The sequence below is a fragment of the Lolium rigidum genome, chromosome 6, assembly GCF_022539505.1.
Source record: "Lolium rigidum isolate FL_2022 chromosome 6, APGP_CSIRO_Lrig_0.1, whole genome shotgun sequence".
In the NCBI taxonomy this organism is placed as follows: domain Eukaryota; kingdom Viridiplantae; phylum Streptophyta; class Magnoliopsida; order Poales; family Poaceae; genus Lolium; species Lolium rigidum.
The window spans coordinates 303,645,422-303,673,007 of record NC_061513.1 but is presented as its reverse complement, the minus strand read 5'-3'; the positions used below and the strand labels follow the sequence as shown (position 1 = coordinate 303,673,007).

Sequence of the window (27,586 nt, the reverse complement as noted above, 5' to 3'; positions counted from 1 at the left end):
CCGCGCGCAGAATCTGAGGTTTAGCGCGCCGCGATTTAGCGTCTCTGTTGGAGATGCTCTTATCCCTGCAGGTTTCAGGCTTATCTTATCACCTTCTAGTCCTGTCAGGTTATCTCCTGCAACTCTGATTTGACTCTTGCCCACTTGCCCTACTTGCTGATCCTCTTCACAGAGAGCAAACTACTACTACTACTAGTAGATGCACGTACAGGTGCATGCCTTATTTGTGGCTAAGCAAACTTGCTACTACTACTCCACTAGCAACTGATTAAACAACAATAGTTTCTTGTATTGTCATGATTTAGACAAATATTTCAGGTATGAAATTCAGAAGATCATCCTTAAGGAAAAAGAAAAAAAACCCGGAAAGTTTAACCCGCAAGGCAGTGTTGGCGACACGTTCCGGCCACACCTGGCATTTATTCCGCATGCAGGTGTTGCAGCGACACCCAGGTTAGTTCAGTTCGTAGATCTCGCGTATTTTACCCCACGTACATCGCACAAACCCCCGCCGCCGAGTTCCTGCCCGATGCGCCTCGCCATGCATGAAACCTCCAGCCCGTAGACGTCCCCTCGCACGGAGGCCGTATTCGGGATCGTGATCACCACATCGAACACCCCGGCGTCGCGTCGAATATCCGCCGCTAGGCTGTCCATCTCCGGCCCCGGCAGCCACACGCGGCTCCCACGCGCGATGACGGTCCAGGTGCCCTCGGTCTGGCAGACCTGCGGCGTCGCTGCGGAGGCAAGCTCGAAGCCATGGTAACTCACCTGCACCGCGGTGCCCGTGCCATGGTCGCCGCACCGGTGCGAGATAGCTAGGGCTGCGCTGCATGACGCTGACGGTGAGGCTGAACTCCGGATCTAGCACTGGCCGGTCCGTCGTCGGGTCGAGGCCGGAGACGGCGGCGATCGCGACGGTGTAGTTTGGCTGCTTGTACTTGAACTCTTGGTAGATTGACCAGATTAACAAACCCATGCTCAATAAGCCGATGACTCCGAGGACGCCAAATAGAAATATTTCACATGCTTCTTCTATAGGTCCTGCCGCGTCCACCTCCGGTGTCGGCTGAGGAGGGAGAGTTCCTTGCTCCGTGTCCATGGCCGCCAGGTTTGATGGGCTTCGCTGGGACGGCATTAGGTCTGGCTGCAAGAAGATGGCCTTCCTTGGTTTATGTAGATCGTGGGCGGATGGGTTTTTTGGTCGACAGATTATTCCTTTAAAAATCACGCATTCCTTGACAGTTTTGACAGGGCGTCGTATCGTATCTTGACAGAGACGCCTACGTAGCAGATCGGATTGATCAACCCTTCGTCTATATACCTCTCCTAAGTCTTCGTGGTGAGTACGTCTCTTCGTACTCTTCCTTCCTCCTACCTAAAGTTCTAAACACGGCTGAGGGATTCGTAACCTAGAGTTCTCTACTCCCCGGCATGGACTCTTCAAGCAACAAGCGCCGCCGCGTCCTTGACCGGCTGAGCGACCTGCCGGACTGCCTCCTGCACAGCATACTCTCTCACCTAGGGCGGCAGGCCGCGCACACGAGCGCGCTCTCGCGACGCTGGAGGCACCTGTGGCGCGACGTGCCCTGCGCTGACCTCGACGAGCGGGAGTTCGTCAACAGCTCGTGGGTGCGCTTCGAGGACTTCGCCGACCACCTGCTGACGTCGATCCCACCGGAGACGCAGCTGGACGCCTTCCGCCTGAACCTGGCTAGAGGCAAGGACAGAGAAATCTACCTCGGTTCCGTCCGCATCGCGGCTGACCGGTGGATCCGCCGCGGCCTCCAGCACTTCCCTACCGCCGTCGATATCCGCTGCAGCCACTACTGGAACGTCGCCTGGCGACCATACGAGTCGATCACGCCAGAATCGCCGGTGAGCGCCGCCGGATTCACCCACCGCCTGCCACGTCAAAGACGGAGCGCCCGACCCAGAGCCACTGGCGCTGCTCGCCAAGGCGTCGATCCAGCTCATGGGCCTATACGAGTACCGGCGGGATCGATATTATTGGGAAGCAGCGAAGCTTCTGTTCATCCAGTCCATGTGTTGCTTCCTGGCCCTCCTCCCCAATGTCGCTAACCTGCGCCTCTCGGGCTTCACCGTCGACTTCGAGGTACATATACCAATCAACATATATATATATATATATATATATATATATATATATATATATATATATATATATATATATTAGGCGTCTGAGATTTTCTTATAACTAAGTCATATGTCCGTCTTCTTTTGGTCAGGCGTTGCTAAAGAAAAAATCTCTGCAATTTCCCCCGCTCCATAATTTGAAGACTTTGCTCCTGGAAGAATGTGGTGTCGGAACCACCTTCCAGATCTTGACAAGCATCCTACGAAGCACGCCTAACTTGGAGAAGCTTGGATTGCACCATTGCATTGTACGTTGTTGTCATTACTGCACTTCCATTGGCCCCTTCTTTTTTTTGTTTGTTTTACATTTACCGAGTCTTGCGCATGAACCACAGTTTTTAGCTGCCCCGCCCAAGGAGACGAGGAAGAAGGAACAGGAAGTCTCAAAAAGCCGACCCCTCTTTCTCTGGTGCAAAAAGCTGAAATCGATAGAAATCAAACGCCAGCAAGATGAGCCACGCATGTTAAAGGTTTTATCTGAAATCCGTCATGGTATGCTACGCTCATGGTGGCGGAAGGTCATGATATCGAGTACAATTGTTGAGAGAATAGAGTGAATCAGGACAAGACTAGTCTAGAAAGGTACACCGAGCTATCACAAGATCAAACAACTCGCAATGTTAAATTCAGATATATCATGACCATACAATACTAGACTCGTCTCTTGTTATTAAACAGACACAACTTCTCCGTATTCAAGGCCGTATGTATCATTTTGATACAGATTCTGAGGTTATGATCCGCTCTTTCGGAAAAAATCATACCAAAATCGAATGGAGATCACTGTGGATATTTCGGCAAGAAGGTGAATATGCTCTATAGATAAAAATTACCAAACTAAACAGTTCGTAGAGTCGAATATTCATCAACATCACATTTTTAAGTGTTGGTTTATGCTGTTCAGAACATATACCAATGGTGTAATTTTGTGCATATTTATTTTAATAAAAACATAGAAAATACACTATGTATGCAAGGTAGAATACTTACATTGCACTGAGCCGAGCACAGTTTGCAGGCTTCCCAACCTCAATGAAGAGGAGGACGTATTCGAAACTCCGTAGCAGGAGGGACGATGTGCCTCGCCCGCTCCAATCTGATGTTTCCAATGCAATGCCACTAGAACAATGGCAACGCACCAGGAAATAAAAATGCTTTGTATAAAACAAATAAGACAAGGGCATTTTGTACTTCAAACATTCTGCTGGATTATTTTTACCATAAGAAAATGAGTTACATAACGAGCAGACTATATCCAGCAGGTCTTAGACTATATCCTGGCTCGGTGCTAAACACTAACCATAATTTCTATGAATTATGGGGCCGGGTGAGGCTCCTACCACATGTCTTTTCAATTACGAACGAATAAAGCCATGTATGAGTATGACTTGATGGTTCTTATATTTTGAAGTGCTCCACTCTTTCCTCCCAGTTGCCCAGTTTTTTGCTGCCAAAAACGACTTGTTTGATTCCCAAGTGTCTACAGTTTTGGCCAAATCGACAGGTTGGGTGAGTTAGGGTGCATGAGGATGATGAAATCTGGAAAAATATGTTATTGCATTTCGTAATGTATGTTATGAGCCAATGTTGCTAGCAGTGAAAACAGGACAATAAATGAATAAATAATGTCTACTCCTTTAGAAAGGTCTACAAACAGCTAGCTGGTTCTAGAATCAGTCTCGGTTAGTCTCACAGCTCGGATTCAGCTCTAGATTTTTTTTCTTGAGAAAACATGGCTAGGGAGTAAAGGTGCCAATTTATATCCCCACAAGATGAGTGGTGATGCTTCTTCCCAGCTAAAACTGCAGACGTATTGTACAGTATCAGAGAGAAAGAGATGCCTTACTCCGAGCTTACTTGTAGGGCAGTTCAGTAGTAGTACATCCAATCCAAGATAATTTGAAGTCCCAAGGTACACCCAAAAATTAATTGATGATGATTATCAGAATAGCATAAATACCTTTATAAGGTTCAGAATTATTGAGTGTTTCCCATCCTTACCATACTCCTGCCCCATGTCTTGAAACTCAAGATCACTGATATCATGGAAAGATGAAGGCATTACAGCAGAAGCTCCATCAAAGTCCAGCATTGATTTGGCCAACTGAAAACAAATTGACGCAATCACAACTCCAAAAGAGATAGGGAAATAAATAACTAGCATAGAAAAGAGGAAACATATACAAGATTGTATTACCCAAGTGTCCGCAGTTGTAACCAGTTGATCGAGAATCGTTAATACTACTATGAAACATGAAATTTCTTGTCTAAGATCTTATCAATTAGGTGTCAAGCTAAACCATGCCAAACTGGCTGGCCTAAACCCGCCGTAGCCCCGGTCAAAAAAACCATGCCAAACATGGTTCACAAATAATGTAAAAGAAAAGGAAGCGGAGGTGGTCCACACATTACAATAATAGTGCATGTATTTTTTTCGAAATTCAAAGGACATCTCATATAATATGAAAATTAATTTCTAGATACAATAGTGCATAATGCATTGCTCTTCATCTTCAGCTCCTAGCCTTCCCATGACATACCAAGCCTGAATTACCTGTGAAGAACAGAGGACGTCAAAATAGGGAAATTGCATTCGAATGATGATAATCTGAAGAAATAAATATACAATGTCACTTTACTCTGCCAAGAAGGTGAACATCACTATCGGTAGGTTCTCCAAAGAGTTGAAACCAAATGAAAGCATTTCACGGGTTGAAGGTGCAATGATACAAAGATACATGAAATTCAGTGTTCATGAACCTCAACTTGTTCGCACTGGATGAATCACGATTGCGTTGACAACAACAATCGTATCAACTGACTGTGCGATGTTGATGTCAAAAGTTAGCTATTACATGGTTGATTTATGCACAAAATTAGCCCGCATTCAGATGGTCTTGCCTCAGTTTGTGCAGTTCTTTTGAATTATGGATGGGCCTGGAAATGCTCAGTTATTTCATAAGAAGAGAAACAAAACTATATCGATGAGAACAGAATCATGGATTTAGAAAATGAATGTCGCTACAGGCTGAAGCAGATCATTCGGTCTAGAATCACGTTCAGCTATCACGATGCGAAACAGATTAAAATACGAGCATGGTTATCATCTACGTGACAAATCACTCTCAGAAGTTGACTTTAAATGCCGTAACCGATTCTGTCTCAAGTGTATTGAACCCGTGCCTGCTTTTCTTGTACACCCTTGAATCTGCATCTCACGAAGTACACAAAATTCTACAATTTAGTACAGAAAAGGTATTTTCAGCCTGAACAAATTAAAACCTCTGCGATTTCTACAGGAACGGACCCTTTGTTGTTGCCGCGAATGGCGCAGTCTCCTCGTTGTCCCTGCAGGCGTTCTCCAGGACCCTAGATCACCACAACAGTGCCAGTGAGCTAGCCAACTGAGCAGAGAGGGTCCATCCATTCATTTCAACACAAATAGTACAGTAGCAAATATAAAGCGACACAGGAAGGAGCGAGGGACCTGGCCCTGCCAGGTTAGGTGTGCGGTCGTACTCGTGGTGGCGGTGCTACTCAAGCACCTTGGCCACACGCTGCTCTGCCGCAGCATCGTCGCTGGCTGCCGTGGCAGTGGTGGTAACACGCCGGAGCTGTAGGCAAGAGGGAGCAGGCAGGGGCAGTGGCAGGAAGAGGGAGAGGGATATGGTTTTAGCAGCTGGGAGTAGAAGCAGCGGCATGGTTACTGTGAGGTGAGCGCGGTGCGGCACTATCCAATTAACCCTATTCTTTTGCAAGAGAAAATGTAGAAACAGAGGTCCTAATCTATGTGGACATAAATGGATCTATCCCGCAAAGAAGAGGCCCAATGTGGCTTAAGATTCTGAATTTTGTTCGCCTATTCGATGCCTTGTTGAGTTCAAAACCTAATAGCTTTGCGGATCCCTTGACAAACCGAAGATCAAACGTCCTACTTCTATCTGGCTTTGACAAGTTGATTTGGCCACCTGAACTATCTTATTGCTCCCATACATACATTGGATATACTCCTATTGAAAAGGTTTGTAAACGAGACATGGAAATGCCAGGAGCATGTTCTTGCAACCTTCAGCAATAGATGTGATTCCAATTAACAGGACACATGAAAACAGGTTTAGAAACATACAGTAAATACACAAGATCGATATTTACAGTAAACTGATAGCGGAAGAGATGCCGTGAATTATCAAAGTGTATTCCGTACCCTTGCATTATGGAAGATCCAGGCAGGGAACATATGACCATCAAAAAGGCAGGGAACATATGCGTAACAGTGCATGAAACTGCGACAAGTGTATAAGCCCTCTGAGTTCTGATTTTGATTTTGCAGGCGCAGGCAAGTCCCCGTTCCCTAGTGCAGGCCTTGATGATTTCATCCTTGCTTGGTGCATCAGTTTATACACTCTTCCCAATCAGGCCTCTCTAGATGGCATGAACCCACAACATCTTCCGTGTCTCTTCTCATCCCCATAACAAGGCAATATGTATCCAAAGAAGCAGCCATCTTGTTCAGTGTATCCAAAGAAGCAGCCAGCTTTCCTGCAGTCAGTTGTGCGTATGAAAGTGTAGCATACAGCCATACACAAGACAAGACAGTAGGCTTCTAAACCTTTGCCTTGCATCTGATGAAGTACAGTAGGCTTCTAAACCTTTATGCAAGATCAACCAGCCCCTTCTTGCAAAGCCTTTGAATCAGATAATCATCAGAGACCTATTTACTGATTTATCTGGTGGAAGGCCTCTTGTTATAAGTTCACCAGGAAGGCGGGAAGTAGCAGCACTGCATTGGCCCTCGCATCCACATCCACCATGTCCCTGTGGAGCTGCCTGTCGAGCTGGGAGCCAGGGACGCTTCCTTCATCTTCCCCTCCTTACACACCGGGTGGATCATGGTGTTTCAGGTCACGATATCTGTCTCAACGCCTTCCTATCTCATCCACTCCGGCACACACATCGCCTCGTGCTGCATCCCCTTCCTAACGTAGACCGTGCACAATGTCGAAGGAGAAGCGGTCTAGCGGCATGCCATCCGCGTCCACCCTCATCATGAGCGCCTGGGCGAGCGTGGATCCCCCGCCTTGACGCACAAGTGCAGCATGGGGTTGCAGACGTGCGTGTTCATGGCGATCCCGGCTCCCGGCACACCCCATTTCGTCGAACACCTTGCGCGCGGTGGCCGCCATGAGGGAGCTGCCTAGATGCGCGGTGCGTTCTCTTGTCTACAATTGTTCTACCGAATGCCCAAATGGTTCATAAGAGAATAACAGGGGGAAATAATGTGTGCCATCACCTTTGTGCAGAATCGCGTGATCAAACGCTATCTCCCTGAATCTGGAAAAGTGGCGTTGCTGGATGAGTCGAGCCCGCGTGAGGCGCACACGACGGAGCTGTTCCGGTGTTCCCGCCGACGACCTATGACTCGGCTGGTTCAAGAATGATGTAGGGCCGGCCGGACGACGGGAGAGGACTGAGGAGCGACCCGAGGAACAGAGGATGGAAGAGAAGTGTCCACAGACTTCACTCTCGTGCTAGGATGGTCTAAATTAATCAAGAAACTGCCAAGAGTGGTCATTTTCTACTTGTCCAATCAATCACTTAGCTAGCTAGCAAATCACAATAAGAAAACCTAGTAAAACATCTCATGCAAGGAATTATCAGTACTTATGAACTAATCTCTACTATTAAGAGCAAACTGGTGAATGCCTGGTGTCACATTTTCAGGATGGACAATAATACCCCCACGTCTCCTACTATTAAAGTGGAACATGTGAATGACTGGTGTCACACTTTCACCTAACTACAAAACTGACACCGCATACATGTTTTATCCTCAAAGTTATCCTGTCCAAATAGATCTCACGGTCAAACCGAGAAGATTGCTTCACATATTCCCTTATTATTCTCAACTACTTATGCTCCACTTATCGTCTTATCTTAACAAACCAACTGAGGAGACGGACGAGGAGTTGGAATAGGGGTTATACTACCTTTGTCCTCCTCGCCAAATGCATGGACTTCCCATCGAAGAGGGAGTAGTTAACGCCTTCGTGCTCCTCATAATCCTCCGGAGTCCATACTACGCATCTTCCTTCGTATTTGGCCACGTGGGAGGAAATGCAGCAGAAGCAAATTAAGCACCTCGTCGCGCTCGCCGTCGCCCTGGCGGCGGCAAAGCTCTTGCGTTGCAGCTTAGTACGCGCTTTGCGCACGCTTCAAGGAGTGATTCTCGGCGTATCGCATCATCGTCCTCGCTGGGTGGCCGGATCTTCTCGTCGTAGAGCACCTCCTCGTACATCGCTCGCCGGTGCACTAAGAGCATCTTCAGTCGTGTCCCCCAAACCGTCCTCCAAAATGCGTCGGATTGAGCGTTTGGGGGACGTGTTTCGTTCGTGATGTGTTTGGGGACGTCGCTCCCCCAAACAAAATTTCGGAAATTTTAAACTTAAGCGAGATTCGATTAGATTTGTCCAAACTTACATAGATTCTAACGAAATTTGACTAAATTTAAATTAAACCTAATCTAGAAGTACTTGCGGCGGCCGGAGGCATCGTAGTACTGGTGGAAGTTGTACATGTCGTAGGTGACGACCTCCTACGTGACGCGCTTGTCGACGGGCTCGTCCTTCACCAAGCCGCTTGGTCCTGCCTCGCCGTCGTCGGTGAGGTCCACGAGCTCCTTGCCGGAGTCGCGGATGGACATGGAGATCGCCATGTCGAGGTCGCCCCTCCAGGCGTCCTTGTCGTTCATCGACGCCAAGCATGCCGCCCGCAGCCCCGGGCAGTCCTCGGGGTCGTCGGCTGCCGGCAATGAGCCGCTGCTGCCGCTCGTACTCCGCCAGTAGCACCGCCTGCGCCGCTTCCTCCGGCTCCTCCTTCACCTCCGGCTTCGGGATGAGGACGGTGCCGCCGCGCCTCTCTTGCTGCCGCCGGCTGCCGCTGCCACCACGCCTCGTGTTGACGGGCGTCGCCGGCTCCTCCTTCACCTCGCGTTTGGGGACGCTGTAGGGCGCCGAGCGGTACAACGAGGACAGCGTCGATCGGGCCGGTCCTGAGGAAGAAGAGTTCGAGGAGGACGAGTACGTCGTCCTCCTCGGCTGCCATTGCGGTGGTCCTCCTCGAGGAGACGGTGGCGGTGACGGTGGCGTCTCCAACCTTGGAGCGCCGCTGCGGATGCCGCGGATGACATTCTCGAGGGTGCGCCCCGGAACGCCCCAGAACAGGGCGCGACCGTCCTTGTTCCAGCTGTTGGGCCCGCCGATGAGGCCGGTGGTGCTGTGCATCTCGACGTCGTACTTGGCCTTGAAGTACGTCGCCCACCAGGCGTCGTTGTTGTTGGCCGCCCATGTCGGATCCGCCCGCTCCTCGGCGGTGAGTTGAGCCCGCCGGGCCTTGATGCCGTCCCTCCATTGCATGCCCAGCTTCGGCGCTGCTTGGCATCTTCCAGCCGCCGCTGCTTGGCAGCCGCATGTCCGGCGGGACTAGATATCTGCGCCACTGCTTGATGGGTGGTCTTATCTGCGCCGCTTCTGGTGCAAGCAGAGCACTGATGCGGCTCCTCTCGGTCGGCCATGGAGGCGAGAGAGAGGACAACGGTGGTGTTGTTGTTATGCACTGGAGACGGTGCCGTACCTGCATCAACCTCGGAGCTGAGTGTGCTTCATCTTCACCGTCGTTCAAACGGCGGTTAGCCTGCTCTCCAACAGGGGACTCATGCCGGCGTCTTCGCCCTGCCCTGCATCTTATGGCCGAAAGGCGGCCCTTCTCCAGGTTCTCTTCCTCCACAGGGAGGCTTTCTGGCTCGTCATTAACAACTCCTGATCCCGATGCCCCAAGTGGCTTGCTCCCCGGCGGCGTTGGAAGCGGTCGATGGCGGTGTCCTTTCTCCGGCGCAGATCAAAGACCCGATCGTTTTTTTGCTTTCTTACCTAGGGTCCTGCTTGCAAAGTACGAGGGCTTCTCTCGTTATTTCGTGTTTTTCAGAGACCCTTTATGTAATCTGGTCTGTAACCGCGTGGATTTAATACAGCTCCTGATCCTTCAGGGCCTTTATGTTTCAAAAAAAAGAGACAAATAACTCATCGATTATTACACAATCAACCAAGGTGATTATATTTTTTAAATGCATGTTTCTAGATAACAATATTTACAATTAATTTCTATAAATGTTACGCTTCTGCAGGTGATGGACAATATAGAAATAGATGGTCATATTTCAAAATAAGCCAGCACCATAGGCCCCGAAGTTATCTCCTCCCGCAACCTGTATATATTAGGATAAGTCATTGTCCATTCTTAATATTATTGATGTGTTTTAATGATCACCATTTGCAGATTTATTTGTCACACGCATTAATTGTTAACTTCATCGTGTTCGCCATCGACAAACTTGAGTGTCATGTATCTGTTTTAGACCCATTTTTCGACCTCTATCGAAGAGATGTACCAATTGAAATTACATAGTATTTGAAATTTATTTCTTGAAATAGCACAACTTGGTTAGAGTTCCAAAATTTATTTCTAGGTATGTAAATACCCTCATAGTATTCCAGTACCAACAAATCCCCAGGTGATTTCCTCTTGTAATCATTATGAGCAATTTACTTCACTATCGTCCTAATATCCAAGATAATTATATTCAATTTATTTGTGGAAACTTATTTGGTTACTTAGTCTTCACTTTTATGCTCTTGTGGGATGGTAAAATAATTTTTTTTCATCCAATTTACACCCGTGAGTATTATATATTCACATTCTTACGTTTTTATGGAAAAAATTAATTCTACATCATATATTGCTTGTGCAAGATAGCTACGAGTTGAGAAAGAAGCTTTTGATACATGTGCTCAAGTACCACTCACATGAAGTTGATGATAACATTCCTAATGATGCGTGTGAATACCTTAGCCATCTCAAGGGAGAATGGCTTTTAATAAATGAGAGATAATATGTATGTCCTTGCATGTTATACATATTACACCGAATTTTGTGAAACACTATGTGGTTTTTGCGTACTTAAATATTTATTATGTGTATAAGGTAAGGAGCCGTGGCGAAGCACGGGCATTCAACTAGTTAAAGATGATTTCTTTTCGGAAGCAAAGTGCAGTACGTGTGATTAGAATAGGAGGACTGGAAGGAGTTGCTAGAAAGCGAGAGTGCGAGAGGCCACCTGCCGAACCGAAGGCCAAAATCCAGTGAAAGCCCCTTCCATCTCCCCTCGACCACCACAACTTCCTCGCCTCCTCAGTCACACCATCCTCCCCTTTTCCTCTCCTCTGCTGTCTGCTCCATCACCTTCTTCCTCCTCCACTTCCTCGTCGAGCATGTCGGACTGGGGTCCGGTGGTGATCGCGGTGGTGCTGTTCGTGCTGCTCTCGCCGGGGCTGCTGCTGCAGCTGCCGGGGAAGCACCACATCGTGGAGTTCGGCAACATGCACACCAGCGCCATGGCCATCCTTGTCCACGCCATCATCTACTTCGCGCTCATCGCCCTCTTCGTCATCGTCATCGGAGTACACATCACCACTGGCTAGCTAGCTACCTATATATACAGGCCGACCTGGTTTCTTATCGATCTTCTCCTCCCTTTGTCTTCTTCATCTTCTCACTTTTTCTGTCTCTCTGTTTGTTCTTACTAGTAGTATGGATGTATGCCATGTTTGTTGTCCTGCGTAGCGTAACTATCTTCAAGAGATGTTTAATTTCCAGGGATTGAGCGACATTTCCATGTTTGTTCTTACTAGTGGTATGGATGTATGCCATGTCATGTTTCTCAATTAGTCCTGATTCGTTCCCTATGTATAGCGTACGACCGGTGCGGCTGGCCGGTGTGCACGTATGCCATGCTCTTGCTACCAATCGGTCGGTCGTGATCAAGCTGACAGGGTCACTGCCCATCCAGCCACTACCACTGTACCACACAAACTACCATCTTAACCTGCTTGCTGCTAGAATCTTAGTCTTCTAGCTAGAGTGCTGACATTACGGAACCAGGGCTACAGTAAGCCCGGTATTTTCAAAATAAATAATTAAATAAAAATTTAAATGTTATAAAAAGAAACTCAATGTTTGTGTACATACATAAAGATGATTTCTAGTAACGTATAATTTCACAAAATTGTGGTTCAAAATTGGCATTAGAAATTCCCTTTTGGCCTTTTTTTTTTCGAGAATACACCATGGAGAGGTGTATCAATCATATAGAAGGGGTGCCAAGAGGCAAAGAAGGGCTGCCAACAAGAGGTGGCAGGTCCTCACCCTAAGCCTACTCTCCTAATTGCCACGGTGTAGCTACAGGTTCAGGAAAAACAAAGAAAGAGCTGCGGAAAAGCTTCGCAAGCTTCCACCTATCGCACTCCTCCCTAATCTTCTCCTTGATGCAAGCCTGAGATGGAGCCGCCCCATTGAAGACCACGTCATTCCGGTGCCTCCATATGCACCAGAACACCAGGATGATGGCCGTCCACAGGTCCCGCTGGTGAGTCCGCGGGCAGGACCTGGACGTCCACCACTCCACAATGCCTGAATCAGCCACCGGAAGCCAGTCCGTCTTGTCCCACTGCCGGAGGACCCACATCCAAACCTCCCGCGCGACGACACATCCAAGGAGAAGGTGCTGCAATGTCTCCGGCTCCTGATCGCAAAGGGGGCAAGCCGCGGGTGCCGGCAGACCACGGCGTAGCAGTCTGTCCGCCGTCCAGCAGCGGTTCTTCGATACCAGCCATGCGAAGAACTTGCAACTGTAGGGCGCTCTGGAACGCCAGATCTCATCTACCACTGGGGCTCTGATAGTCCCGCCAAAGAAAGTCTCGTAGGCTGACTTGGAAGAGTAGCAGCCGTCGCTAGTCCACCTCCAAACTAACTTATCCTCTCGATCGGGGTCGAGGACGACAGAGGCTAGTCTGTGCCACAACAAAAAGAACTCGGGTAGAGCTCGCTCACCCAAATCCGGACCGCAGTCCAGGAGCCACCCACCTACCAGTCCTTCTTTGACAGAACGGGCATTGGCCCTCCGCTTGGAGACCATCAGGGCCACATGTGGAGCTATGTCCTCCACCTTCTCTCCTCCCAGCCACCTGTCTTTCCAAAACCGCGCCCGCTCTCCATTGCCCAACTCGTAGTAAGTAGCAGCGTCAACAATTGCGGAGCACAGGCTGGGCGTTTGGATGTTAAAATCTGCCCAAGCCTTGGATGGATCCACCTTCTGGAGCCACGAGCACCGGCATCTAAGCGCCAGGTTGAGGAGTTTGAGGTTCGGAATCCCCAAACCCCCCAGCAGCTTAGGCGAGGCCACCTTGTCCCACGCTACCAAACAGTGTCCTCCCTTGACCTCTCTCCGGCCTTTCCACATGAAAGCCCTACTAATCTTGAGAAGCGACTCAAGAACCTTGGGAGGGATGTCCAACGACATCATGGCGTGAATGGGGATCGCACATAACGTCGTCTGAACAAGGATTGTCCTCCCCCCTCTAGTGAGAAGGTTCGCACACCACGGTTGCAGCCTGCCGGCCGCATTGTCCACTAGAGGCTGAAGCTGGGACGTCGTCACCTTTAGAAGCCCCAAAGGAAGGCTCAGGTACTTGAAAGGAAAGGAGGCGATCTCACAACCCAAGACCGAACGCACAAGCTCCACTTGCTCCACCGAGCAACGAATGGGGTGGATGGAGCATTTGGCGAGGTTGGTGCGGAGCCCCGATGCCACCCCGAAGTCATCCACAATGGAGGCACAAGTTAGGAGGTCACCTTTCCTAGGCCTCGATGAAGGTGACCACGTCGTCGGCGTACATGGAGGTGCGGTGTCGGAATCCACTCGGGGCCAACTCCGAGAGGAGACCATCTGCCGCCGCCCGCTCAAACAGCAGATGCAGGACATCCATGACCGTGTCAAACAGCAGGGGGGAAAGGGGGTCGCCCTGCCGAAGGCCACGCCGATTATAGATAAGGCCACCTGCCACCCCATTCACCACCACTCGGGTCGACGCAGAGCCGAGCAGCCCACAAACCATGGTGATCCACTTGTGTCCAAAGCCAAGCTTCTCCAGGACTTCAAGAAGAAAAGCCCACCCACCGTGTCAAAGGCCTTGGTGATGTCCAACTTCAACAGAATGGCGTCCGTCTTCCGCGCATGCAGCTTGCGGGCCGTGCATTGCACCAACTGGAAGTTGTCATGAAGGCAGCGGCCCCGGATAAAGGCGCTCTGCTGCGGTCCCACGAGCTCAGACATACGCGGAGCCAGCCGTGCCGACAGCACCTTAGCCACCAGCTTAGCCACACTGTGAATCAAGCTGATGGGGCGGAAGTCCTTGATCTCCACAGCATCGGCGTGCTTGGGAAGGAGGGAGACCAACGCCTGATTCGCCATATGCAACCCCCGACAATCACCACTCCACAAGGACCGAAAAGCATCCATGAGGTCGTGCTTGATAATGTGCCAGCACGCCACATAGAATCTGCCGTGAGAACCCATCCGGGCCTGGCGCCTTGTCCAGCTCCTGGGAGCGGATCACGCCCCACACCTCTTCCTCCGAGAAAGGGACCTCCAAAGCCGACAGATCATGCGTCTGGACCCCCAAATAGTCCAAGTCCAGGGAGAAACCCCGCTCCGGCGCAGATCCCAGGAGGAGCTCATAGAAGGAGTCCACCGCCTCGGCTTTCGCCTCTTGGTCAGCCACCAGAACACCATCCACCTTGAGCTGCGCAATGAAGTTCTTCCGACGGCGATGGTTGGCGTGAAGGTGGAAGAACTTGGTGCAAGCGTCGCCTTCCGCGAGCCACGTGATCCTGGACCGCTGCCTAGCGATCGTCCTCTCCAAGGAGGCCAACCCGAGCAGCTTCCGCTTGAGAAGCTTCCTGAAGCCTCTCTCCTCGGTAGAGAGGGCCCGAGTCTCCATCGCCACATCCAGGCGGAGGATCAGCTCATTGGCCAGCAAGATCTGCTTCTTGTTGCTGCCAATGAAGCGATCATTCCAGCTAGATAGGGCCTTAGCCGTAGCCGCCAACTTGGCGGCAAGGCGCTTGAACGGGTTCTCGATGGGCTGAACCGACGTCCAAGCACCCTCCACAATCTCCAAGAAACCATCCACTTTCGGCCAAAACGCTTCGAACCGGAAGCGGCGTGCCGCCTTCAGCTCCGCCGCCAAACTCAGCAGAAGCGGGCAGTGGTCTGAGGTGGAGGAAGACATCGCAGAGAGAAAGGAGGAAGGGAACGCCACCTCCCGATCCACGAGTGGAGAAAACACGGTCTAACCTCTCCATGGTCGGGCGCTCCCGCTCATTAGACCACGTGTAGCGACGACCATTGAGGTAGAGCTCCTTGAGCTCCATCTCAGCAAGAAGGCGGCGGAACTTTCCCATCATCCGCCTATTGAGATTGGCGTTGTTCTTATCCACAGCATCCACGATAAGGTTAAAGTCACCAGCCACTGCCCACGGACCCGGGTGAAGATCCCTGATGTCCTTAATCTCTTGGAGAAAGAGACATTTGTCTATTTCCGCTTGCGGGCCATAGACCCCGGTGAGCCACCAACCGGTCGCCCCCGAACCACCAACTCTTGCCGTGATGGCATTGTTGGAGTAGTGAGGGTTAGACAAGGAAACAACTGCAGATTTCCAGGCCAAAAGAATGCCACCTCGAGTGCCATCGGCAGGGAGGAAGAAGTAATCATCAAACTCCCGGCCGAGGCAACGATCCACAGTCGCTCGAGCGACCACTTGCAGCTTAGTTTCGAGAAAACAAACCACGCTCGCCCCCGAAAGACAGACCACCTGGTAAATCGAATCACACCGCGCCAAGGAGTTTAGGCCACGGACATTCCACACCAACAAGGAGAAAAACATGTCTGACATGGTAAACAACAGGAGGTCTGTGTACAAGTGAGAAGAAGCTCAAACAACTACATCCACGTCTCCCTCCTCAACCACAGGAAGCACGTTTGGCAACCAGCCAAACAGAGCCAGGCACGCAGTAAGGTGCTCAGCCGTCATGGGCTTCTCCTCGAAGTAACGCAGGTAGGCCTGGAGCGTCTCCTCACTGATCACCTCACCCTCCCTCGCCAACTCCAGCTGAACCATGAGGGTCTTTTGTTGCTGCGTGATCGAGGCTCCCGACGAGAAACGTCCCGCCACACGAGCACTACGGCGAACCACCGAGGGAGGGGGTCTCTTGGCTCTCGGCTTCCTCGCCACCGGACGCGGGAGCAGCGCTGCCTTCTTGCGGCGACAGCGCTCACGGAACACCGCAAGCGCACAGCTGGTGTCCACGGAATCTGAGCCCACCGGGGTCGAGGGCACCACCGGCGTGGAGGGCAGCGGCGGCTGCAGCTCCGGCTGCGCCTCCTCCACTATCTCGCCGTCCTCGATCTCCACCACCTGCGACTCCTGCACCTGCCTCGTCACCGGCGGCGAGGCCCGGGAGAGCTCCACGGTGAACATCGACATGGGAGATTGCAGCCACCTCCCTCTCCCCTCGAAGGAGTCGTGGAAACAAGAGGTGCTCGAGGGGGAGAGCGGGCCTGTAGGCGAGAGCCCCCCATCCTTCTTGCCTTTCGGCCACCACCACGGGTCGTCTTGGATCGAAGCAGAGCTCAAGGGACTTGGGCGCGACCGCACAGCCGCAGCGCCCAACTGGATCGCGGCCGAAGCCGCGTCGGCCTCCACCGAAGATGGAGCAACACGGGGAGACAGCGGCGGGCTCTCCACGATCGCAGCCTGGGGCGCCGCTGAGCGCGGGGCCTCCAACCGGACAGGGGGTTGCCCCCACATGGGCCATGGCCGGACATCCACGGTGTGGCCCAGCGCGACCCTCCGCTCCGGCCCGCCCCTCCACCTGCGCGGCGGCGCGTCCAGACCACGTGCGCCCGCAGCAGAGGCACCAGGCGGCTGAGCGCCACGCTGGGCAGAGCCGCCACGGCCGCCACCATCTTGCCCCGGCGCTGCATCATCTTGGCGATCATCACGCCCGCCACTGGCCTCGGAGCGGCTAGCCGGGCGAGCCTCTCCTTCAACCCGCACGATGTGCACGGTGGCCTCGTACTCAAGCAGGGCCACCTCCTCAGGCACCAGCGCCTCCACCGGGAAGAGCAGGTCATCATCATCCTCATCAAACACCAACGGCTCGGCAAGCCAAAGCTTCTTGCTCTTCGGGATAGCTGCGGGATCATCGGTCCAAGCCGTGATGCAAAAGCTCCCCATGTCGGACCTGCTTGCCGTGTCCGTGCCTAGGCGCTCTGCCCAAGCCGACGAGCCCAGCAGAAGCCTCGCTGTGGCCATGCTCCACGCCAGCGGCGGCACCCCAACCACCTCCAGGTGGACTCTGTACCTGAACACCCGCCTCCTCGCTTGGAGCTGGCGGTTCCACAAACCGAACCTCAAGGAGAAGTCCCTGCCATCAAATGGGTTCGCCGCAAGCACCACATCCCGCGAAGCGCGAGAGTCGAAGACGAAGAGAAGGTCTGCTGGCCAGAAACTGTGGACAGAGAAGTGGCCTTGTAGCTCCGGGAACCTCTCCAGGACCGCCGCAGAAGCCGCCGAGCAGCTCACGGTACGCCTAGTCCCGGAGACGAAGGCCACAAGGCCCCATCGAAGCGCCCGCTCCGCCGCCTCCACCTCCTCCGTGCGGTAGATAATGCAGCGCTCCACCTCCGGACGCGACGCCTCAACCTCCGCCGCACGCTCCGCGGAGGAGAGCGCCGCATCGCGCAGGGCCTGCTCCCGGCGAAGCACGCGATCATAAGTGGAGATCCCAGCATCCACGTCCGCCTGCCTCCTTGGAGAGGCATCCCGAATCTCACGCTCACGGCGGAGTCCACGCTCGAACGGCGACTCGGCCGCCGGAGCCACCACGTCACGCCCACGCGCCTCGGGCTCCACCCTCGCCTCCCGGCCACCAAGCCTCTCCTTGACGGATGGCCGGCCAGCCCCCTGCCGGTCGGCCACCACCGCCGCCTCGCCGCCGAGCCCAAGGCGTTGATGCGCAGGGATCCTGTACGGGCCGGTTGGTGCCCTGGCCGCCGCAAGGTCCCGGCTTGAGCCTGCCGGAGGTCGCGCAGGGGGAGGCGGCGGCCTTGGAACGGGCGCAGCGGTCACCGGGTTCACCAGCTGCGGAGGCGGAGCAGCACTCGAGCGCGACGGAGGAGGAGGGGCACCGAGCGCCACAGCACCAGCCACCGGCGCCGTGCACTGACGAGCCACATGATACTCGCTCTTGCAGAGCAGACAACGGCGCTTACCCTTGCACATGCCGGCGACATGACCCGGCTCTGCGCAGTTGAAGCAGAGCCCGGCGAAGCCAGCCGGCACCCCTTCCGGCACCGCCATCGACGGGAGCGGGCCACGGAAGCGCTGGCGCTTCGGCTGCGGCCCCCGGCGGTCGCCGTGCCCGAGCCGCGAGCCAGACGCCAAACCCCGCGACGACTCTGGGCGCGCCACCACTGAAGCCAACTGTCGAACAGGTTGCGGGCGCTGGTTCACCGAGCCACCACGTTGCGGATCCACGGGGGAGGGCTCACGCAGCGGACTGGGCGAGCCGTCCCTGACCACATCGGAGTAGGAGCGCCTCGAGGAGGACTCCGAGGAGGCCAGCTCCGCCTCCTCCTCCTCCACCATATCTGACCACCGGCGGGATCTGGGCGCACTTTCCTCTCCCATGGCGCTGCGCAGCGGAGGAGAAGGCCACGAGGGAAGGGAGGAGCAGGGAGGGCGGCGCCGAGGAGGTGAGCCGCGGGGAAGGGTGGCCGCCGCCGCCGGGGTGGCGGGCGACGGGCGAGCGGAGGGTCGCCTCACGCTCTCACTCTCTCACCAATGGAGTACTACTGAACCTTCTCTTGCAATTGGGGAGAAGAAGAGGTTCGGGCGGTCAGCATCCCCGGGGCTTCTGGCGGCCTGCGGTGCGGTGTGTGTGGCTGGCGGCCTTTTGGCCTTCACATTCGTCATTTTTATATTGGTCACATGTTATAATACAATTCTACATAAATTTACACTTAAATACATACGAGACATTTATATGCACGTGCCCAATGTTTTTGGAAAATTTTACATGAAAATTTGAAGTTTTTGAGTTTTTTGATGAAGTGCTCTCGATTAATTGAATGGGTGAACAAAGGAAGAGAAGATTAATTGGACAAGCGAACAAAGGAAAAGAAGAAATAGGTTTGTTCTCACTTGGAGTCTTTGTCCACGATTATTCTACCAAATGCACAAATGATTCATAGAAGGATATGGGAGAGCAAAAATTGTGCCATTACCTTTGTAAAAAATGGTCTAATCAAACTCCATCCCCCCAAAATCTGAAGAACGGGTGTTACGTCAGGAGTCAAGACCGCACGAGGCGCACACGAATCAAGACAGAGTTGTTCCTGATGATCCACAAAACGCTGGTGTTCGTTCATTTTCTCGCCTTCGGACGTCTTGTCTGTCTCAGGAACAATGCGGGGGCAACTGTAAGGCCCCAATCCGATATTGGCCTTGGTTTTGGTAATTAACTTCAATACTTTCACGCAAAGGCCTTGTCCTTTGTTGTGTTATTGGAGGATGTCTTCGGTTCTCCACTTCCCTACGTTAGATATTATCATAATTTTTAGAGATTTATTATAATTATCTAAAATGTCTCAACCTTCGTGGATGCTTGCATGCAAGTACCTTCTCAGCATGCACCAACCTCCCGTCTCTTTTGTGGCATTGTTTTCTCTTCCATTCCCTTGCCTCCTTAGTCGTTGTGGTCAATTTTTCTGCACGAATAGTGTGATATTTGTAACATCACCACAATGAAATGAGATCGAGCAATCACTATTTGGCGCTCTTAGCCCTTAGAGCGATCAACCCGAAAGAAATTGGTGATGCCTTTGGCAGAGGCCAGGGTGCATGGTGTCGATAGGGCAAAAGACTCTTAGTTGAAAGGCTTTGTAGTTGGGCCCTTAGGGTGGTTAACCCGAAGAAATTCTGGCCACTCAAAGTCAATGCTAGAGAACATACCTTTAGGGGCTGTTTGGTCTAGGGGATATCCACAAGTGGCTAGGGGTGACCAGGTTACTTGGTTACTAGAGATCAAATGTTGGTGTCTAATTTCATGAACATACCTTGGTTGCATCATGATTTCTACTACTTGTTTCTGAAGGTATTCAAAAACCAGCACTGAGTTTAAATAGAAAAAGGTCATATTAATAGTCACCAAGCAACGGTTGGTGGCCAAAAGTATTTAATAACAAAGCAAATGTTAGCAACCCAAATTATTTAGTAACCAAGCAAATACTGGCGCCTTGAAATATTTAGTAACAAAACAAATGTTAGTGACGAAAAGTATTTAGCAATCAAGAAATGTTAGTAACTAAACGTATTTAGTGACCATTCAATTATGATTGCTAAAGAGACGATTACATATCAAATACCTCAATTATTATATATAGATAGCTACAAGAAATTACCCAGACACGCAGATGGTGCGACTGATCTGGGGCGGAGGTCATATCACGGCCATTCTTCCTATTCAGGTTTCCTCGAGATTCGGGTCAATGGTTCCCATGTGAAAAAAGAAACTACAATTGTCATGTGTGTAAAAGCATAAGTACTCTTGACAATACTGCATGTACTATTCAAACAAACTTGGAAGAACTTTATAAAACCAGTGCAAGACTACATGAACATAGTGTCCGGACTACATGTCCAAATAATAGAGAACTCTATAGATGCAGTTTACGTAATAATTTTTAAAATATTAAATATTAGACTCATTTTGAAGAGCTCGTCGCGAGGAAGTCGAATACGAAAACAAAAACTCAGTTGCATTTGTTAACTGAAAGTTGTGCTTCGGAGAAGTGAATCTTGTAAAGTGAGTAGTCAAATATATGTGACCCACGAATGAACATCCCTATGCCATGCAAGGGCCGAGATTTCTACTATGCCCCATATCAACTTCACGAATGCATTTGCGCAATTATTCGCTATGTCTGCTTGGTTATTGGGACATACTGGTACAAAACATATGCTCTGTAAAATTGGTTAATTCATAGAAAGCAATCCATAAAATAAGCAATCCATAAAATGTGCATGGCATGTTCAGGGAAACATGCAATGTAAAGCAAGATCTCAATACAATTGACAGGTTGAACAAACAATATTCACTGCATCAATTACAAATCTGTGGTCTAGTACAAGAACTGTGTTCATATGTAAAGCGTCGACATAATTGAGGTCTGCAGAACTACGACACGGTTTCTACATGTAAATCATTAGTTTGGATATGATACTCACTCATATGTACAGTTGTTTTTCCAACAATATATCAATTTCCAGTTTACAATTTGGAGATGATACCTATGAGAATTTTGGCTAACCTTAAAAAGTTTCAAAAAAAGTTCAAAAAGTGCCACGTAAACTTGTTTGGTAAAAAAAGAACTACGATTACTTCAGTATACATATGTTTCAATTTATTTCTAAACAGGATAATTTCATAATAATCGCATTTGCGTATTCTTGAAAGATGTCAGAATTAGTTAATACGAAATCTTTATATTGTACAAGTTTTAACACAAATCAATGACAAAAAGAACAGTTCAATAGCTGAATTTGCGGTACTCTGTTGGCAGTATTCGACACAATAACTGAAAATTGATAAAACATTCTGGATGACTGGAACAGATACAGTTAGTCAACACACCATCTGTAAGTAATCGGGAACAAATGTGGTGCAAAGTCTTCACCGTAAATCTCACTTCCAAGATCATTTTGTTACTACTAAAACATACAGTTTCCTTTTCTAATCCATGATAATCAACATCTCCCTTTCTTCTTTCAAGGTCCCGAACAACCATTCAACTTGAAAATTGTTTGCATGCTTTTTTTTCGATAAAGGATGCTTTATTACTTCAAGAAGTAATTACATCCAGCCTCTGCATAACTAGGATGCACACAGCCGTTTGTTGTCTCAAGTGACCAAAAGTACATAAAACAAAAATAGGCGAAATACATATCGGAACGATGAATCATATAACGCCTAAGAGCTAGGTGGAGCTACTATCCGTAGACTATGCTGCCACCCATGTAGGGAAAAAGTATCCCTCGCCGTATCCTCCAACCGTGTACAGACCTCCGTAAATAGGTCTCGGTTCTCCACCCGCTGAAGAGGTAACCACGAACGGAGAATACATGTGCATCTGTAGATAACCTGCAACAAAGAGCAATTTTTGTCATTAAAGATCTTATCATTTCTACATAGCCAGAGCGCCCAGATATCTGTTAGCGCCACCATCCTAAGAAGTATTTTAAACCTTGAGTTGATACCATGAAGCCAATTGCCAAAGATATTAGCGACACTAGTCGGAGGATACAAGGTAGACGCTACTTGGATGACTGACCATATAGATCTCGCAAACTGGCACTGGAAGAATAAATGATTGATGGTTTCATCATGATCACAAAAGACATATCGTGTACTTCCGTGCCAATTCCGCTTAACAAGATTGTCTTTAGTGAGAATAACCCCTTGATGACGCGTAAAGCACACGCTCGTTGGGAACCCCAAGTGGAAGGTGTGATGCGTACAGCAGCAAGTTTCCCTCAGTAAGAAACCAAGGTTTATCGAACCAGTAGGAGTCAAGAAGCACGTTGAAGGTTGATGGCGGCGAGATGTAGTGCGGCGCAACACCAGGGATTCCGGCGCCAACGTGGAACCTGCACAACACAACCAAAGTACTTTGCCCCAACGAAACAGTGAGGTTGTCAATCTCACCGGCTTGCTGTAACAAAGGATTAACCGTATTGTGTGGAAGATGATTGTTTGCAGAAAACAAGTAGAATAGTATTGAAGTAGATTGTATTTCAGTAAAGAGAATTGGACCGGGGTCCACAGTTCACTAGAGGTGTCTCTCCCATAAGATAAACAGCATGTTGGGTGAACAAATTACAGTTGGGCAATTGACAAATAAAGAGGGCATGACCATGCACATACATATCATGATGAGTATAGTGAGATTTAATTGGGCATTACGACAAAGTACATAGACCGCCATCCAACATGCATCTATGCCTAAAAAGTCCACCTTCGAGGTTATCATCCGAACCCCTTCCAAGTATTAAGTTGCTAACAACGAGACAATTGCATTAAGTATTGCGCGTAATGTAATCTAATAACTACATCCTTGAACATAGCATCAATGTTTTATCCCTAGTGGCAACAAGACATCCATAACCTTAGTGGTTCTTGTCACCCCTCCAGATTCACGGAGGCATGAACCCACTATCGAGCATAAATACTCCCTCTTGGAGTTACTAGCATCAACTTGGCCGAGCATCTACTAATAACGGAGAGCATGCAAGATCATAAACAACACATAGATATAACTTTGATAATCAACATAACAAGTATTCTCTATTCATCGGATCCCAACAAACGCAACATATAGAATTACGGATAGATGATCTTGATCATGTTAGGCAGCTCACAAGATCCGACAATGATAGCACAATGGGGAGAAGACAACCATCTAGCTACAGCTATGGACCCATAGTCCAGGGGTAGACTACTCACACATCACTCCGGAGGCGACCATGGCGGCGTAGAGTCCTCCCGGGAGATGAATCCCCTCTCCGGCAGGGTGCCGGAGGCGATCTCCCTGGATCCCCCGAGATGGGATCGGCGGCGGCGGCGTCTCGGTAAGGTTTTCCGTATCGTGGCTCTCGGTGCATCGGGGGTTTCGCGACGGAGGCTTTAAGTAGGCGGAAGGGCAAGTCGGAGAGGGGCACGGGGGCCCCACACCATAGGTCGGCGCGGCCGGGGGTGGGCCGCGCCGCCCTAGGGTTTGGCCACCCCGTGGCCCCACTTCGTTCGCTCTTCGGACTTCCGGAAGCTTCGTGGAAAAATAGGCCCCCGGGCGTTGATTTCGTCCAATTCCGAGAATATTTCGTTACTAGGATTTCTGAAACCAAAAACAGCAGAAAACGACAAGCGGCACTTCGGCATCTTGTTAATAGGTTAGTTCCGGAAAATGCACGAATATGACATAAAGTGTGCATAAAACATGTAGATAACATCAATAATGTGGCATGGAACATAAGAAATTATCGATACGTTGGAGACGTATCAGCATCCCCAAGCTTAGTTCTGCTCGTCCCGAGCGAGGTAAAACGATAACACGGATAATTTCGGAGTGACATGCCATCATAATCTTGATCATACTATTTGTAAAGCATATGTAGTGAATGCAGCGATCAAAACAATGTATATGACATGAGTAAACAAGTGAATCATATAGCAAAGACTTTTCATGAATAGCACTTCAAGACAAGCATCAATAAGTCTTGCATAAGAGTTAACTCATAAAGCAATAATTCAAAGTAAAGGCATTGAAGCAACACAAAGGAAGATTAAGTTTCAGCGGTTGCTTTCAACTTGTAACATGTATATCTCATGGATAATTGTCAACATAGAGTAATATAATAAGTGCAATAAGCAAGTATGTAGGAATCAATGCATAGTTCACACAAGTGTTTGCTTCTTGAGGTGGAGAGAAATAGGTGAACTGACTCAACATTGAAAGTAAAAGAATGGTCCTCCATAGAGGAAAAGCATCGATTGCTATATTTGTGCTAGAGCTTTGATTTTGAAAACATGAAACAATTTTGTCAACGGTAGTAATAAAGCATATGTATCATGTAAATTATATCTTATAAGTTGCAAGCCTCATGCATAGTATACTAATAGTGCCCGCACCTTGTCCTAATTAGCTTGGACTACCGGATCATCACAATGCACATGTTTTGACCAAGTGTCACAAAGGGGTACCTCTATGCCGCCTGTACAAAGGTCTAAGGAGAAAGCTCGCATTGGATTTCTCGCTATTGATTATTCTTCAACTTAGACATCCATACCGGGACAACATAGACAACTGATAATGGACTCCTCTTTTATGCATAAGCATGTAACAACAATTAATAATTTTCTCATTTGAGATTGAGGATATTTGTCCAAAACTGAAACTTCCACCATGGATCATGGCTTTAGTTAGCGGCCCAATGTTCTTCTCTAACAATATGCATGCTTAACCATAAGGTGGTAGATCTCTCTTACTTCAGACAAGACGAACATGCATAGCAACTCACATGAAATTCAACAAAGAATAGTTGATGGCGTCCCCAGAAACATGGTTATCGCACAACAAGCAACTTTAATAAGAGATAAAGTGCATAATTACATATTCAATACCACAATAGTTTTTAAGCTATTTGTCCCATGAGCTATATATTGCAAAGGTGAATGATGGAATTTTAAAGGTAGCACTCAAGCAATTTACTTTGGAATGGCGGAAAATACCATGTAGTAGGTAGGTATGGTGGACACAAATGGCATAGTGGTTGGCTCAAGTATTTTGGATGCATGAGAAGTATTCCCTCTCGATACAAGGTTTAGGCTAGCAAGGCTTATTTGAAACAAACACAAGGATGAACCGGTGTAGCAAAACTCACATAAAAGACATATTGAAAACATTATAAGACTCTACATCGTCTTCCTTGTTGTTCAAACTCAATACTAGAAATTATCTAGACCTTAGAGAAACCAAACATGCAAACCAAATTTTAGCATGCTCTATGTATTTCTTCATTAATGGGTGCAAAGCATATGATGCAAGAGCTTAAACATGAGCACAACAATTGCCAAGTATCACATTACCCAAGACATTTATAGCAATTACTACATGTATCATTTTCCAATTCCAGCCATATAACAATTTAACGAAGGAGAAACTTCGCCATGAATACTATGAGTAGAAACCAAGGACATACTTGTCCATATGCTACAGCGGAGCGTGTCTCTCTCCCATAAAGTGAATGCTAGGATCCATTTTATTCAAACAAAACAAAAACAAAAATAAACCGACGCTCCAAGAAAAAGCACATAAGATGTGATGGAATAAAAATATAGTTTCAGGGGAGGAACCTGATAATGTTGTCGATGAAGAAGGGGATGCCCAAGGCATCCCCAAGCTTAGACGCTTGAGTCTTCTTGATATATGCAGGGGTGAACCACCGGGGCATCCCCAAGCTTAGAGCTTTCACTCTCCTTGATCATGTTGCATCATACTCCTCTCTTGATCCTTGAAAACTTCCTCCACACCAAACTCGAAACAACTTATTAGAGGGTTAGTGCACAATAAAAATTAACATATTCAGAGGTGACACAATCATTCTTAACACTTCTGGACATTGCATAATGCTACTGGACATTAGTGGATCAAAGAAATTCATCCAACATAGCAAAAGAGGCAATGCGAAATAAAAGGCAGAATCTGTCAAAACAGAACAGTTCGTATTGACGAATTTTAAAATGGCACCAGACTTGCTCAAATGAAAATGCTCAAATTGAATGAAAGTTGCGTACATATCTGAGGATCATGCAGGTAAATTGGCTTAATTTTCTGAGTTAACTACAGGGAGGTGGACCCAGATTCGTGACAGCAAAGAAATCTGGAACTGCGCAGTAATCCAAATCTAGTACTTACTTTTCTATCAACGGCTTAACTTGGCACAACAAAACACAAAACTAAGATAAGGAGAGGTTGCTACAGTAGTAAACAACTTCCAAGACACAAATTAAAAACAAAGTACTGTAGGTAAAAACATGGGTTGTCTCCCATAAGCGCTTTTCTTTAACGCCTTTCAGCTAGGCGCAGAAAGTGTGTATCAAGTATTATCAAGAGACGAAGCATCAACATCAATAGGTACCTTAGATGCTCCATTATCTATAGCGGTATTAAGAGCTTTGTCAATTTTAGGCCTATAATAGTTTTTTGGTTTAGGCACCTTAGAGACATACATGAACTTTTGCTCCTTACCCACATAAGCTTTCTCCCTATAATTAAGAGAAGAAAAAGTTGAACCCAAAATTCCCATAGCTTCTTCAAGTTTATTTATCCTATGAGTTTGATTATCATGAGTAGCACAAGTTTCTAAGATAGAAATTCTCTCATTAATTCCTCCTAGAGATTCATGAAGTTTATTAGTGCTATTAAATAGTATTCCCAATTTAGTTTCAATACTTGGGAGATTTTGCTCTATGGTCTCCATCTTTTTCATAATATCTTCAAGAGAGATTTCAGTTTTAACTTCATTAACTGGTGGTTTTCCAAATAGACTCTCAATAATGCAACTAGCTTCTAAGGCAGGAGTGCCTAGGAAATTACCTCCCGCGAGACAATCAAGAACATACCTATTCCAGCTAGAGATACCAACATAAAAATTTCTGAGTAGAATAATAGCGGAGTGTTTCTTAGTGCACCTATTATGAGCATCACTAATTCTATACCAAGCATCTTTTAAACATTCTCCTCCTTGTTGCTTAAACGAACGAACTTCAACTTCAGGATTGCTCATTTTAACAATAGTAAATAAAGTAAACTAGATAAAGTAAATGCAAGTAACTAATTTTTTTTGTGTTTTTGATATA

At 48.7% G+C, this 27,586-nt stretch overlaps 1 protein-coding gene and 1 pseudogene across 1 annotated transcript; one reads left to right on the top strand and one right to left on the bottom strand.

Moving 5' to 3' along the window:
* Positions 1 to 3,555: 3,555 nt before the first annotated feature.
* LOC124664507 lies at positions 3,556 to 5,858 on the bottom strand (annotated as a pseudogene).
* A 5,530-nt stretch (positions 5,859 to 11,388) lies between these two features.
* LOC124667113 lies at positions 11,389 to 11,918 on the top strand. The gene has a single exon (XM_047204441.1). It carries the CDS (start codon positions 11,481 to 11,483, stop codon positions 11,688 to 11,690), a length of 210 nt encoding a protein of 69 aa, XP_047060397.1. The 5' UTR covers positions 11,389 to 11,480; the 3' UTR covers positions 11,691 to 11,918.
* Positions 11,919 to 27,586: the final 15,668 nt, after the last annotated feature.

Excerpts from the sequence above, each read along its gene's own strand:
- LOC124667113 (XM_047204441.1), top strand. The coding sequence starts at position 11,481 with ATGTCGGACTGGGGTCCGGTGGTGATCGCGGTGGTGCTGTTCGTGCTG.